This window comes from Triturus cristatus, chromosome 2_2 (genome assembly GCF_964204655.1).
Source record: "Triturus cristatus chromosome 2_2, aTriCri1.1, whole genome shotgun sequence".
NCBI lineage: Eukaryota > Metazoa > Chordata > Amphibia > Caudata > Salamandridae > Triturus > Triturus cristatus.
Window position 1 is genome coordinate 462,001,340 of NC_140582.1, and position 16,730 is coordinate 462,018,069.

Here is a 16,730-nt window from a genome sequence, read left to right on the forward strand (position 1 = left end):
AATTCCTAACATCATATGAAATCAGTGCCCTGAAGAAGGATGGTACATGCCAGTTCCGAAACGCGCATCGGCGCAATTGTGTTAATTGTGTATCATATATTTGAAATATGCTGTGTTATTTGTAATGGAGTTTCCTGTTTGAGTCAACGGTAATATTGTTAGTCTTTGTCAATGTGTTTTTAGTTTTTTTTATTTATTATAGGTTTTTCTCCTTTTTTGTTGATGATTGTTTTGGAGACATGTACCAAAATTATGGTTTTCTCCTGACTAGATGGTGGCTCTTCTGTCTGACATAAATCACAAAGGATACTATACATGCTGAATTGATTGTATGTGACAAATTATGTGTATATTTATTTTAAAAAAAAGAAATACAAAAAAGATTTTTACCATTTGATAAAAGAAATTAACTGCCTTTCTGTGGGACATTACTCATTATCAATGAATGTATGATCTTGACTATTTTGTAGGGGGTTGATTTTTTATGTTTCTTCCCTGATTCCCCTTTACTTATTTGCTTTACAGGGACCCTCTTATGTATATTGTGCATTCTGAAGCAGAAGAGAAACAGTTTTAGATAGTGTCCTCTTTCCATTCTTATGTTGAATTTAATTTCATGAAGGAATATCCATGGAACTAGCATATAATAACTTCACCTGAGATTTAACTACATGGAAATCTAATCTTGATATAAGAGGGTTAGTAATGACCTCTGACTGTAATTCCTTAAAAAGTAAAGTGTGTTCCCCACTCGTCTAGATTATGAATCTGCTGTTATATTCTCTGAGAATGCCAGAAGATCTGCGCATATCTGAAAAATGTCTATTCTAATTGGGAGCTATGCGCCAACTGAATCACCATCTAAGTGTGGCTTTAAAAAGTAACTGCACCTTCTGCTGACTTTTGAGTTATAACACCACCGAATAGGCTACCCCAAGTCAGTGACAAGCTTCTTACATTGAATCCTGATGCAGAAAAGAAAACCAGCCAAAACAAGCCTGTAACAGGTACAGAGAGAACCTGGTGTGAGTCTTGAGTGGGATGTTAAGGCATCCCGACAATAAAAAACATTATTTGGGGTAGATGCATTACTTTGGATAATTGCTCCAATTTTACACCCACAAAAAACACTTGCTAATACAGATTCTTTCCTAAAAATGTACTAATTGTGCCACTGGCATTAAGCATTCAAAGGACCAAACATTGCATTGGATTCTCGCTGTTGGCCTTATTAAGCAATTTCTTTTATCACTGGACTAACAACTTAAGGTACAAGTATTTGCCCATCAGTAAGACAACCTTAAACACAGATAGACCCTCACTCACTTCACTGACATCCTACTTCCCCATCATGTGACTATTTCCACTTGGTTTCTACATGAAAGGCTTGGTGGGCTGCAAGCAGGGGTTTAAGCAGGTATAGCGCCATCTGTTTGGCAGCATTGCTGAATCCATCCCACCTTGTGACTAGTGGCTGGGAGGGAGGTGGCAATACTTTAGTGGAGAGGGACCTTTCTCTGCTAGGATATAGATAGGAGTGATTAGAAATAATTTTCAGAAACATGACAAAATGAAACAGATAATTTATTCACAAAAAGCAAGTAATAAAATTAAACAATGGCATAACAACCTTGCTTCAAAACATACAATACATCAAACACTGGTAGCATCACAAGACTTCAAGACCCACCAGGTTATAAAAAGGGATCAATTTATAAAGATTTTTTTATTGAGCAGAACACCGGCAAGTCCGTTCATGGATCAGAAAAACATACGCAGAATCTATCACAAGGATTAAGTGCTAAACTCAAATTAGTGGCACATATTAATGTTGCTTTTTGTTGAAGCTGCATGATTTTGTATCTACGTTGAAGAATTCCAGTGTTTATGTTTTTCCAATAAATACACATTTGTCTTAGCATGCACAGTCACAGCATTGCCACATAGATTTGTGAATGTTAATCATGGCCACACATTGTTTTACAAAGACTGACACTTTCAGTCTTGACTGAATAAAGTTAATGTTGCCTTATCATCAGTCACTGCCAGCAGGCGACCATCTAGCAGCAGAGTGTACTTACTGTATCCTGAATGTTGAAGGTTACTCTGGGACCCGCAGGAGAAGCTGAATCGACACGAATTTCTGGAAGCTCTTCGCCATCTCCTACTTTTGAACTGCAAGACAAACCAGATTGGAAGTTCACCGTAGGGAATGCAGACTACTCAGTGGTCTGCCAACAACGCATTTAAGTCACGCACTCCTCATGGCTGATATAATTGAAAACCAGAACACAACCTTAAAGGTAATGAATTTCACATTGCAATTGTTCAAACTCTGACACTGTGGAGCCACAAATGCAATAATTACTAAGTTGATGTCCCACTGAGCTGTTATACACAGAGCATAAGAATATGAGTATTTTTTTAAAATATTTTTTTTAGCATCAAACAAAGTAGTAGATATATATGTGGACGAACAGAGGTAGCTAGAATACTTACCAAAAGCAAAATCCAGTCTGCAACACTAGAAAACCAAAGCATTTGAGAATATAGGCGGGGTTGGGATGCATCACCAAAAAAAGATATATCAATACTGTTTCGCATGAAGAACACTTGTTTACCATCCAGTAAAAGACTTCCAGGACAAAAGCCACTTTGTAGGACAAAATATCTCTTTACATTAAGTGAACTTGAACCAAGTACTGTTTCACAGACGTCTTGTGCTCTTTCGACTGGCATCCACAAATCCATCAGATAGATCATATCTAATAAATATTACTCTTTCTAGAGCAATGCTAGATGGAAAGGTTGTCGCCGACTGAAACAAACAATGGAACTAATTGGAAACCCTACCAGTCTGGTTGCTCCCCTAACTCAGACCACAAATTTTTCTAAATCCAAATCCTCCTGGGATGACTCAAAGCAGGCAGATCACTGATATATAAAACATCCTAAATCTGCTTTACACCATCTGCATGGTAAGAAAAGATGCAAAGGCACAGCAAGATTGAACATCCAAGGAGCCAGCACTGCATCTCACAAACTACCTCTCCTCAGAAAGTCCCATGAACGAGTCATCGGGCACCTACAGTTTTGGTAAGTTGAGATGGGTTCTGGCTTTAAATTAGCATCAGATTCTGCTTGCTTTGCAATCTGGGAAGAAAAGGCATAAGAGCCAACAGAATCATTTTGAGCTCCAAAAAGTTGGTGTGTGTGTATTTATTTCTTCCTTTCTGACAAAATGTCACTCACGTGCAGATGCTTTATATGTTATACCCACCCACACAAGAAGGCATCGGCCACTTCTTAAACCTGCCTATTTAAGAGAGTCCTCTCAACCAGTTCTTATCCTGCAACCAAGACCACTAAATCCTAAATAACCACAGCACAATTCGTACTCACAGTTTAACCTTTGGTACTGACAGAATGCAGGACACAATAAGGCCTAGCAAGCTCAGAGACTGTACTGCCAAAATAAAATTGTTGGTCACATCTTCTTCTGAATAGAGAAACTTCAACTGAGAAGAGTACAGCACCATTCCAATAACATACATCTTCCAGGTTGTAACTTTTTTAGATTAAGGACAACTTCCAGCATGTGCAGCTGTGACATGATTGTCTGGAGAGATAAGGCCAAACCTTCCTGGTAGATATCTCTTAGGACCCACTTATCCATATATAAAGGAACATCTACAATCTTTGAAAACAGAGAGACCAGAAGCCCCAAGAACAACCAACACTATTTCAAATGTCTGAGGTGATGACCAAACGGAAATATACCTTGAATGGGAAATGCCTGCCTCACACTACATAACTCAGGACTTTCTGTGCAGTTCAAGATTTGGAATATGGAAATGAAATGGATACTGAGCAAACCCATCCAGTCTCTGTCTCATTTAGTTACCCAAATCTGTGGAACAGACACAATCCTATATTTGCATTTTCTCTTATACTTGTTGATCCCTCTCAAGTTTTAAAAATGTCCCTCATTTATCTGGGTACCCATTTTGGGATTCGAAGAAACATGCGGTAAACCCCCATATTTCACTCTTTCTAATATCCTCTGTTGTAAGGGCCACTTTCATACCATTTGAGATTTTTTTTTTTTTTTTTGCGGCTTGGGGTCCTCGGATTGGCCATGGAGGGCATTATGTTACACACAGTGAGTTGGACAGGCTCCGACCAATACCCAACACAGCTGCTAGACAATCCAAATGCAATCTGTGCAACTGCCTAAATGAAGACCCAAACTCAGTACATTAGGAAAATAAAGCTCTCCGCTGCTGCTATTCAGAAAAGGGTCAACACGCTCACCATTTCCTCCAAACTAGATTCTAACTGTTCCATTGACTTGGAAGCTCAAACATTCACACCTTTAAGATTTAAATGCTATACCTGTTTAAGATACTACTAGGTCCCATTGGCTCAGAAGTTTTAAGGTGCACCCGTTATGAAGAAAGCTGACTTGGCTTGTGTATGCCTCGAGGCTTTTATACCCCCACCGCAAAGAACATTATGTTCTTTTTGTGCCTTATAAACAATAATACGTTTAAAAAAATACACTCTGATGGATAGGGGCCGTATCCATCATTAATGTTGCCTGAAATTAACAAAATCTTTGTCCTTAATAGCACTTAGGATCTGACCAAAGATGATTATGCTGAACTTTTGACATCACAAAAATGTGTTTAGTAGTAGTTGTGAATACATGCCTGTCTTATATTGGGAAGATTATTTATCATGAATATAACCGGTTATGTCACTGTCTGGCTTCTAATTTCTGATTCTCTTTGACGCAAAATGCCTGTCAGTTTCATTTATCATGCATTAGAGGCTGCGTCACTGAGAAGGAAGAAAATATGTGGAGGTCATGACACCCTAATTTTCTGTAAATGCTGAAATCCAGCACCTTTTGGTGCTTTATAAAAGAACACCCCTTATAAGTGTCATGGAAGCCCTTTCCCAGAGTGACTATAGGAGGAGTTTCATAAAAGATGAATTTTATATATCTTAACCAAACAATATGTTTAACAATCTAAAACCTATTCCATTACAAGTGCATTTAGATGCTGCAACTGCAAATAGAGGAAGATAGGGAGGAAACGTTATCAATGGAAGGCTACACCTTTTCTGAATTATCAGAGGATCTCACAGGTCCACAGCTAGCTTCAGCTTCTTTAAAGTAATAGTTTTCAATAACCAAACACAGGGCCAGAATGAAGGGAATCAACACAGAGGTTCAGTGAAAGGGTATTCAGCCAGAATGAGAAAGCCTCTACACGTCCTTTTAGAGATATGGCAGAGTGAATGATTTAATCTTGCTACTGTTTTCCCTTCTTATTGGTTTGGGATGGAGTTGAATTGCTTTAATCTGAAAAATGTTTTAGGCTAGAGCAGAAAAGAAGTAGGATTGTTAGCACTCCATAAACATGTTGTCCGCTTTCTCTACTATGTTTATGACATTAGAAGGCATGAGTACTACCTTGCTCTTTACATTCAACAGAGATAATGCCTTTAGCGATAAGTAGTGGCAGATGCCAACAGTCCCTTGTGGTAAATACCACTTTAATGATTTGCTGGACCAATCAAAATCACTGTAAATTACTTGACTGAGGATGTTCACTTGCTCCACATAAAGATGATTAATAACATTTTCAACAAATTCATAAAGTGATAATGATAAAGGGTTGTATTTACGGAACACCAAGCTAAGGCTCCAAGTAATTTTATTGCCACCGCAATCATTTTTTTTTTAACTCCCCATATAGGGAAAATGGGAGACGCCCTTCCCCCCCAAGTGAACTGGCCTTATGGATCACTTGTGAGTCTAGGGAAGTTGCACTGGTCATGAAGGAGGCTGACCTTGGTTGTGTGTGCCTTGAGGCCATTATACCCCTATTGTAAAGGGCATTAGGTTCTTGTTGTACATCATGTAGGCAATACTTTTTTTTTTAAATACACTGTGATGGTTAGGGGACACATGTATCATTAACATTACCTAAAATTAAGAAATCTTGGCACTTAATGGCACTGAGGATCTGAGCAAAGATTACTATGCTGAACTTTTCAAGTCTCAAAAATATGTTTAGCAGTAGAAATATAAGTACGGAATACATGCCTGTCTTATGTTGGGAATAGAAAATATCCTGAATATAACCAGTTATGACACGGTCTGGCTTCTATTTTTTGATTGCTCTTCGATGCAAAATGCCTTGCGGTTTAATTCATCATGCATCAGAGGCTGACGGTTACCACAAAGGAAGAAAATATGTAGCGATCATGACACCTTAATTTTCGGCAATTTTCTGAACATACAGCACCTTCTGGTGCTTATTAAAAGTACTCCTCTTATAAAGGTCATGGAAGCCCTCTAACTAAGTGACTACAGGAGGAGTTGCATAAAAATAAACAAGTAGTTTGAATGTTTATGTCTAGAACTTTATTCGGACTCTGTAATGGGGTCAAACTAAATGTCTCAATGCCACACAAACAACTATGAGGACACTACAGAGTCTGTGAATCTCCTGGAGCCTAAACCAAAGAGGCAGCTTAGACCCATCTTGTACTGCCTACCTGCGAATCTATTAGCAGAACTGCTGATTGGGTGAAGAATATTGTGTCACAATTGGTTAAGTCTTGTATTACTACATTGTAAATTCTTTTGCCACACACCAAAGAAAGGCCCGGTATAACATAGTCATTATTTTATTTTCCTAAAGCAAACTGCTGATATCTGCTCCGAGGCTGTGTGAGCGGATCACTGGCACTACTCCTCCCGTAAAGTTCCACAGAGCAGAATATTTCCACAGAGGGTGCCTGGCACACTAAACAACCCGGTTCATCAAATTACTGCCAGCTGAGAGCAGACATCACGCAAGCAGTAGAAACTATCATACTCTGGAATGCACCACCTCACGCTTCTCTCCGCCGAAAGTGAGAGGTACATTTGAAAATGAAGTCCAGACGAGAAGTTCAGAGGAAATTTATAGATGTAAGTGGATACCTAATACGTGCAGATTTTGCTATTAGCAAATTATGATTGCTTTGTCTTTTGAGGTACAAAGGTAAAATCTCAGAAACTTGCTGCTATAACAGTTAACAGGGTATCTTGTATCTCTCGCAATAGTGTCTCTTATTTACATCAATTACGAGTGTGTGCCTATTTCGTCAACTTAAACCTAGCTATTAAGGAAAAAACAAGGCTTGCCTAACTGGTCATAGCAAAAAGAAATCTAAGAAAGTGACCAAATGCATGTAACGAAACATGAAAACAAAATTCTCAAATCAACATACTACAGTCTAGTTCAATTCTGCTTCCAGAAGGGAGACAGCTCCCGTATTGTTGCCAGATAGATGGGTGGGTAGTTAAGAGCTGACAAGGAGTTCAAAAACTTTACACTTACTTTCTCCCAGCTTACTTTGTTTAGTAGAGCCCTCAGTGGCAGAGTGTACCAGTACAAAAAGTTACTTACCTGTGGTAACCATCTTTCTAGTGGATACTCTCTCTACCTGCAGATTCCTCAACTGTAGAATTATCTCAGGCATCAGACTGCATCCAGAAACTTTTAAGCTCTCACATTGTCGGAAGGGGGTGCTGCCTCAGTTGGTTGGGTTAGGCATTGGGTGTTGATCCCCTGTTGGCTGTGAGCTTTATTGGCTTTTTCTCCCCTTCATCCCCCTCCCCCCTCTGGGTACCCCCGACCTCAAAGAAGCCTTGGTTAAATTGTTGCAGATGTTTGTGTTGACTGAGGACCCCTGGTAGTTTATCATTAGTTGTAAGTTCATTTTACAATGACAACTGCGTTTTTTCTCTTGTGTTTTTCCTTTATATGGCTTTTACTTTCCCCCATCAAATCTCGGAATACTCTATTATATGGCAGATTATGCTTCTTTAAAATATACACATCTAAGGTGGACAGTGTTGATAGTAGGCCCGATCACTCCCTATTGAGTATATTGCCATAGTGAGAGATTTCTTAATGTTGCGATGAAACCTGAAGGGATGGTCACTCTGGAGACAAATTGTTACGGAAAGGAGACTGCGAAGAAAATAAAGGTTCTGTCCTAGAGATGCATAAACAATGTAACAGGAAAAGTAACAGATGAATACAATATGTTATAAGATACTCTTACTATGGATGTGTAATTGTGTGGAGTATAATCTTGTTCATCATACACATGCCATATTAAAAAATGAAGGGGATGCTGCCTTTGTGTCAACGCCGGAAGTAGAGTGAGATGACGTCATCGAAGCCACATAGCACCCACCCCAGCGCAATGATGTCAGTTTCGATATATTTTCCTGCCACCTTTGAGGCGAGCGAACCAACTGACTTAAGTAAAGTAATGCAGTATCAAAACATGATTTGGTGCCTTTTTAACTTTCCCTACAACAATCCATCTAAAGGGGAGGTAGCATGACAGTAAGGAATTAGCAGGCAGATATAGTGTCTATCAGAAAGATCGTTACCGCAGTAACTTTTTGTTCTGATGGATACTTCTACCTGCAGATTCCTCACCTGTAGAATAGACTAGAGAGCAATACCCTGGTTAGGTGGACGTCTGATGGATGGATATACAAGGAAATCCTGGCAAAGTGACCGATCCTGCACTTCATTTACATGGGGGCTTGATCCAATGCAAATGAGGGAACCCTTTATCATTGCACCTATGCCACATTGCAGATGTAAGAGCAAAGAGCCAATTACAAGGAGCATTAATAGTACGCCACATACGGTGTTGTGCAATCAGTGTGCTTCCTGAAAGCAGCTCTTGAAAGGGGAGAAGGGGTTAACACGACCATGCACCAGGTATCCTTGCCCCCCTTCAAATGGAAATTGTAGTTTTGGGCTGAAGTAAAAGGCATACCAGTGGCTGAAAAGAGCCAGTCTACCTTTCGCTCGGGCACGGTTTACACTGCAGCAACATGTTCGAGCCTGCAATGTAGTGCGTTGACTGTAATAAGGTGTATTGTATTTGTCAGCACCAGCACACCCAGATAAGGCTACACCGCAGCAGAGAGGAAAGGTGTGCTATAGGGAAGTGCCCTTTTTGACATGGTCACCCCCCACTTTTTGCCTGGTACATGATGTGATTTCAACTGAAAGCGCACTGGGTCCCTGCTAGCCAGAGCTCCATCCAAGAACTGTCCAACTGTTCCCCCTAATTGGCAAAACCTTTAGCACCCTCTTTAAGCCCCTAGTAAGAGGGCGTGGCTTGCGGAGCCAAGATGGTGGACGCACTGTAAGAGTGCTCTTGGACCCCTCCGCCATCCGCCCGCAATCCTTACCGTGAGCGAGTCATCAGAAGCGACAAACTGCTGCTAACCCTCCACTGCACCGGCGGCTGCGATTTGGAAGTGCAGTGCCCCGAGATTCATTCTTCTGCCGCGACGCTCTGGCCGGCACTGCCTCGCGGCCGAGATGGCGGCTCCCGCATCCTGACTGTGCCCCGGGCTGCTCTCTATGGGATCTGCCCAGTCGGTTGCTGCAGGGCCTGAGGAACCCGCCATACCTGTGGGGGCACACGCCTTTTACCAGATCTGTTAGCCCCTCCGGCCGGCGAGGGAGGGGGGCGGATTGGCAGCATGGAGTCCTGGTGGCCTGCAGTGGGGACGGCGCTTTTCATCTGAGCCCCAGCCTCCCCGGCGGTGCTGCCGTTACATCGACTGTCGTGTCGGGCAGCGGGGAGGCTGATGGAGGGTGCTCGTGGGCCCTCAGGCAGCGCCTGTTGCTGTTATCTGCCGAGTGCCCCCCCTCCTGGTGGTGCGGGGAGGTGAGGCCCGGCGCTCCGGAGAGCCGAAAGCCGCGACCCACATTGCCGCAGCCTTCTCCCTTGGCAGTGGAGATACGTGCCTGTTCCCCTCCACCGCGACTCGCTGACTATACTCTTCCGGGGGCCTACGGGGGACACGTCTGGGCGCTGGAGGAGGCCCTCTATCTCTGCGCTGTCGGCTCTCGGCGGCGTCCGAGTCCGCCTCGCCGCCTCCTGGTCCTTCCTCGATCTGGGAGCGGGGAGCTTCTACAGAGCAGAGCAAGTGTCAAGGAGTGATGACAGCTGGGGTGCTGTCATGGAGGTACAATCACCAGAGGCTTCTTCGTGCACACCTGGCACTCATGGTCTGAAAAGGCTGGACCTTGTAGCTGTTGCTTCAGAGAAGAGTAACAGATCGGAGTCAGTGAGTGACAAAGCTTCCTCAGAATTAAAGAAAAGCAGGACCAGGCAAGTGTGAACGTGGTCCCCCCGGATTCCGCAGTCCTCCTGTGGGGGGGGGGGGGGTACATGGCGAGCAGCGATTCCAGGCTGGGGGTGGTTCCGGGGACGTCTTCGGCTGCATAGATCGAGAGGTGGGGGGTCTGGGACTGGACTTGGTCTGCTGGGCCACCGGCTCGCCCTCCGGTTTTGGGAACTGTACTTGGTGTGTGGGGGTGCCCCGCCCCCTGCTCCGCTGTTGTTCCGCCATTGTCTGGGCCCCTAGCCCTGAAGTATCTGTGCCTGGCTGTTGGCCCCTCTGCTCCTGCCCCATCCTGATCATTGGGTGCTGATTTGTGCGGTGGCGGATTTGGCTGGGGCCTCTCCTTTGCTCTAGCCGCTCCTGCTTCTTGACTTTGTCCTATTTGGAAGGGACCACCACCTCCCGACGAGGAGGCTTGGAATTGGCAGCTCCAGGGGGTATCACCATGGGGAGAACCGACAGGTCGGCGAAGGCAAACCAAGATGGACTGCTTTACCACATCGGATGTCGGTGCGACTGGGGGCCCCTCTGAACAAGAGCCTCCACCTTCTGCTGATCTGTCCACCATATTGCTGGCAATCCACGCTTTGCAAATGTCAGTGGAGGGCAAGATCGCGGAGGTGCTGGTGGACATGACCCTCATCCGGCAGGATCTTCGGAATGCCAGTGACCGGATCAAGGAGACTGAAACCCAAATCTCTACTGTAGAAGATGACGTCGAGCAACTGAAGGGGCAGATGGCCCGTCTCCAGTCTCACACTCAGGAGTTACACCGCCGCGAGGAGGATGCGGAAAACAGGTGCTGGCGCAACTGCGTCCGCCTCGTGGGGTTTCCGGAGGGAGCGGAGCAGGGCCGCCCGGCGGACTTCCTGGACACGTGGTTGCGGTCGTGGGTCCCTGAGGGCTCTCTTTCCCCATGGTTTGCGATCGAGCGGTCCCATAGGTCTCTTACTTCTAGACCGCCACCAGGTGCTCCTCCTCGACCAGTCATAATGCGAGTTCTCAACTTCAAAGATCGCAACTCTATCCTGGCGGAAGCCCACAAGCAGCAGCGGCTCCTTTATGAGAATCACGCAATCATGATTTTTCCAAACTATACCCGTGAGATCCAAGGACAACGTCGATCCTTTTGTGAGGTTAAACCGGCACGCCTGAGAGTGGTGTTCGCCAACAAAACCTTGCTTTTCAACTCTCCTACTGAGGCTTGGACATGGGCAACTGAAGAGCGCCCTCTGCGGGCTGGCGGCCAGTCTTCGTCCGGGAAGGGGGGGGGGGGAGGAAGCAGCGGAACTGTCTAGCCCGCACCTTTCGCCCCCCAGCCGCAGCGCAACCGTCACCGCAGGCACCGTGGACAGAGGCGGGCTCGGTCTGACTCCCCCTCGGGCCGCTCCCGGCAGCCAGTGATGCTCTCTGGCAAATCTTCTGCCGGGAGGCGCTCTGGCTCCTCGGGCCGCCTGGAGTGCGGAGCTGCCTCGCCCCGGCCCTCTCTTTTTGGTCTTCCAGATACTGACCGTTCGCGTAGCCCGATGCTCTTGAAGGATCCTGCTTGATCTCGTCTCTCCCTGCCGGGCCTGGCTCTGCAGCCGGGGACTGTGTTAAGTGTGGTCTATGTTTCTTTCCTATGATGATCTCGTTTATGAACATCCTGTAATGAGGAGGGGTACTCCACGCTTCCCTACTTACAAGCGTTTTAGTTTGGTTCTGTTCCATTAGTTCATTGTTGGGGTGACAGATGCTTCCATTTTCGAAGTGTAGGGTGGGGAGGGGGAGGTGGGACCGTTGTCCTCTGAAGTTGTAGTGTTTAGTCTTGGTTTTATTATTTTTATAATAACAATGTTTACACAGCAACCAAACATGCACCCGGTTTTATGTTTCAGCAATCAAGGAACGGCACAGACTCTTATTAGCTGCACAGGACACGCTCTGATAGCATGCAAATGCTCCTGTCAGTGCAGGCCCCATGCGCAACTACACACCCCTATTATGCTACTTGTCACGAGCCAGGCAGCACCTACCATGATCACTGATACTGTGCCCAGGGCGTCTTTCCACGTACTGTCGTGGAACGTCAATGGCCTGTTGGATCGGCACAAGCGCATGGCGGTTCTCAGATATGCGCAGCGTCTCCACATAGATATTCTTATGCTTCAGGAAACGCACCTCTTGGGTAACTGCTGCCCCTTCTTGGCCCACTATGGCTACGACAGGGTGTGGTGCTCCGGCTTCTCCAGGGGCTCGCAAGGGGTGGCTATCCTCCTGAGACGCACCCTGCCTTTTGTTCTTTCCCAAGTGTTCCACGATCCTCAAGGGTCGTCGGTGACAGTGTGTGGGTCGCTGGCTGGCTCCCCTCTCACTCTTATGTCGGTATATGCTCCCCCCTCGATGCTCACGTCCAAACTGGTGCATACGGCGGCCCTGCTAAACAATACGCCCATGTGCAACATGGTTGTGGCGGGTGATTTTAATGCAGAGTTGGCACTGGCCCTTGATACGTCGGATCCTCCGTCCGCTACCCGAACAGCGCGCGCGAAACAGCTGCAGAGCTGGTCGGAGTCCCTGGGACTTTGCGATGCATGGTGCACATGGCACCCCCGCACCACTCAATTCACTCATACCTCCGCGGCTCACCACACACAAACGCGCATAGATGCAATCTTTGTCCCCGCGCCTGACTGTTCTGCGATTCTAGATGTCCGCATTGTGCCCAGAGGCATTTCTGACCACTCTCCAATACTCCTCAGCACAGGGGCTCCCCCTCCTTCGGCTCGCCAAACATGGAGGATGAACGCCTGGTTCCTCCAAGATAAAGACTTTAAAAAGGTGGTGGGGAGGGAGCTTAAACAATACTTCACCACTAATGAGGGCTCTGTAGCCTCCCCGGACACCCTTTGGGAGGCAGGGTAGGCGACCATGAGGGGCATCACTAAGGGGCAGCTAAAGATCCAGAGGCAGGCGCATTTACAGGAGATAACATCCAAGGAAGCGCAGGCGCTCCGCTTGGAACAGCTCCTATCCACATCAGAGGATGCCGCCCAAGCCCGGCAACTTGCCCACCTTCGGGGTGACATTAGACAGTTCTCCCTAGACGCGGCAAAGCTCCTTTGGAGGTCTTCAGTGGCGAGAATCTACGGGTAGGGGGATAAAAATGGCACAATCCTGCACAGGTTGGCCACATACCCACGGGCAAATCGTATTATCCCAGAGGTGGCTGACGAGGAAGGAGCGGTCCATTGTGCTCCTCTGGCGATGGCTAATACCTTCGCGGCTTACTACCTGAGACTATACACAACGCAGGCCCGAGCGGTCACTCTCGGCCCTCCTTGAACGGGGTGGGGTGTAGTAATGGCAGCTCAGAAAGACTTGGATCGCCTCATTTCCCGCAAAGAAATCGATGAAGCAATCACTCTCACCTCCTCGGGTAAGACCCCGGGCCCCGATGGCCTTCCCCAGGAGTATTACGCGGCATACCGAAACACGCTGGCGCCCCACTTGACCAGCTTATTCATTGAAGCCGTGGAGAAAGGTTCCTTACCGCAGGAAACGGACATTGCCACCATTGTGGTTCTTCCGAAATCCCAGCCCCCTTCCCGTAGATGTGCGGACTATCGTCCCATCTCCCTCCTCAACACTGAAATTAAGTTGTTTGCCACCTTTCTGGCTCAACGTTTGAAACCCTACCTAACCCTGCTGGTCCATCCAGACCAATGTGGGTACATGCCTCAGCGGGGAATACGCCACTGCCTCCGGAGGCTGCAGCTGGCTTTGGCCCACCGGCATGTGCTTACTCCATACTTAGCACTCTTGTCCGTGGACTTCGAAAAAGCCTTTGATACGGTGGACTGGACGTATTTGCAGGATGTGTTTGTCGAGATGGGGTTCGGGCCTCACTCTCGGGAGGCAAGAAACCAGGCCAGCTCTGGCAGGGGGTGTCTTCCACCCTCTCCCAAGAGATGACCTGCAGATTAGCCTGTCAAGCAAGGGAGCTTCAAAGCAGTCCCTCCGCCTTTGGTATGGGACTCTGGTTTCTTGCAAAGGAGAGGATGCCAACACTCCTGTCCTGCTACACTTTTGGCGAGAGCATAGATGGGAAAATTTGTTAGATTAGGAGGGGTGCCACATTCAGCCAGCACCACCCCTAGGTTGGGGCAGGTGATGTGGACCCCACTCGACAGATTCCTCCATATTGACCTGAAGAGAATTAACCAACTAGGGTCAGGATTATGGCCACTTCCCAATGGAAGTAGTCATATGAGGGTGTAGTCAACCTAGAGGTAAGTAGCCAATTGCCTACTAGCTGGGCCTCCCTCTAACACCCCTAAATTCAGTATTTAGGGGAGCCCCTGACACCAGAGAAGTAGATTCCTCTGACCTAAGAAGAAGAAGGACCTAAGAGCCGCAAAAGCAGAGAAGAAGTAGCTGAATTGGACCCATACCCGCCAGCCTGTCTGCATTCCTCATAGAGAAGTGCGCCAAAGTCAACTCGTACTGCAGCTGTGACTACAAAAGCCTGGGATGACTACCTACCTTCGAAAAAGAACCAAGAGTCTCCCGTGGAGTAGCTGAGCTGCTCCCCTGCATCCTGCAGGCACCCAAGAACAGCTGTGAGGCCTCCTGACTGCGCAAAACCTAAAACCGGAAAGCACCACTGCACTCGTCGTGCCAAGACCGAGTTGAAGTGGGCCAACTGTGCCAGCGTGGTCCGCCAGTCCAGCATAGACACTGCCCCCCCTTGGACTTGCCCACTATGGACTTCCTAACGCTGCCTGCATCCTCTTTGTGCAGGCCCCCTGAACCGCAACCGCTGCAGGTGACAAAAACCGGATGCCTAAGGACAACCCTAAACCAGTCGCCCTTGGGCCCTGGAGAAGAGAACCGAAGGTGCCTCCACGTCCCTGAATATCGCGAGTTGAGCCCCCTTGCTGGTTCAGCTCGACTGGTCCCCCAGTACAAGCCTGCAGCCGCTTAGTGACAGGACCAATTCTCTTTTGAAGTGAATGGGACACCCGACAATGTAATGCACCTCTGCACGCGGATTTCCCAGTGCCTCCTGAGGTGACCTGTTGATGCTGCCTTGGATCTTGCCCCATACTCACCTCAAGTCCTGGAGAAGGGTCCCTAAGTCATTAAGTAACTGTATGCAGTGTATGTTTTCTCCATAGTTTAACATCGCTACAACGTGCTTCAATCATGATTGAAAGTATCAAACAGCTGTTTACTTCAAACCTATTTTAAACAGTACTTACCTGAACTAATTTTCTGTGGTGCCTAAACATATATAAAGATACTGACTATTTTTGTAAATTGGTGTGGATCTCCTTCTTGAGTCGTGTTGTCATTTATTGATCTTTGTATGTATTTGCAAATGTCTTACACTCCTCTGTGTTAATCCTAAGGCTGCTCGACCACACTACCACTAACAGAGCACTTTGGGACTGCATAGCAAAGCACTGTCCACTTTTAAGAGAACCACTGGACTCTGTGCACGGTATATCAAGTTATTGATATATCACATAAAGAGACATCTTCCTATAAGTGCACACTACATGTAATAGGGCTAAGGGTTCTCAGGGACCAACTGTCAAAAATGTGCTATCAATGGACATTAAGGAGATGGTGGGAATCAGCAAAAAGAGCAAAAGAGCAGCCAAGAGAAAACCTATATTTACATACGAGATACATTTGTGGCCCTAAAATGGAAATTTAATTAGCACATTTTAGATAGGTCTGGGAAGAAACCCCATGATGGAACAGACATGCACAAAAATATGCAGGGTTGGACCAATAGAGTTCAACCCTAAGCTTTGGAGCTGAATAACTATTAGAAAATTGTAAAACACAGGCCACTCAAATAGATTGGATATGTTTAAACTACATGCATTTTATAACAAGCAACCTTACCTTGCCCTTTCCATCCTTTTCAAAGGAGGTCTTCCAGAAGATGTAATACTTTTCGACCGACTGTAACTGGGTTTGTAACCTAAACCCCATTTATCCTTCAGAGATGCAGCCTGAGATTGAGCAGCAAAGTAGGTAATAGGTTAAATGAGAATCCCACAGGGTTGCTACAATCATACATTAATGTCAAAAGGTGGACCCATCTATTTCACACTGGAAACTAAGAATGGATTTTTATAGCCATATTAAAATGTATATCCAAAACCCTTACAGAGAGTTTAATTTGTGCCAGTGCTGGACACCGGCACTTAATTCTTAACACCAGCACTTATTTATGACAGTCCTCCACGTGGTAGTGCTTCCTGCTTATTTTTTAGCACAGCACATCTGCAAATGGCAATGTAATATACCTTAAAAACACACAATAATACCAACACATCCAGATGGCCCTTACAGCTTTCAGTGACCTGAGGAGTGTGATGTCAGCAGGTAGCATTTCAACTGCCATTTGGCAGCAATTACAGGGGCAGTTGGTGATGCAGGCAGCAATAGCCCCTGAGAAAAACCGTGGGCCTAGGCACTTTTTTAAATTTACAAATTA

General features: G+C 46.1%; 1 protein-coding gene across 12 annotated transcripts in view; it reads right to left on the reverse strand.

Moving 5' to 3' along the window:
- BLTP1 (bridge-like lipid transfer protein family member 1) overlaps nt 1–16,730 on the reverse strand; it is a 1,988,102-nt gene that overhangs the window by 517,402 nt on the left and 1,453,970 nt on the right. For all 12 annotated transcript variants that reach the window (XM_085641559.1, XM_085641555.1, XM_085641564.1 and 9 more), the window contains 2 exons: nt 16,133–16,242; nt 2,082–2,175 (listed from right to left, as the gene is read on the reverse strand). In XM_085641559.1, coding sequence (XP_085497685.1) covers nt 2,082–2,175; nt 16,133–16,242 — 204 coding nt within the window. The remainder of the gene's footprint in view (nt 1–2,081; nt 2,176–16,132; nt 16,243–16,730) is intronic.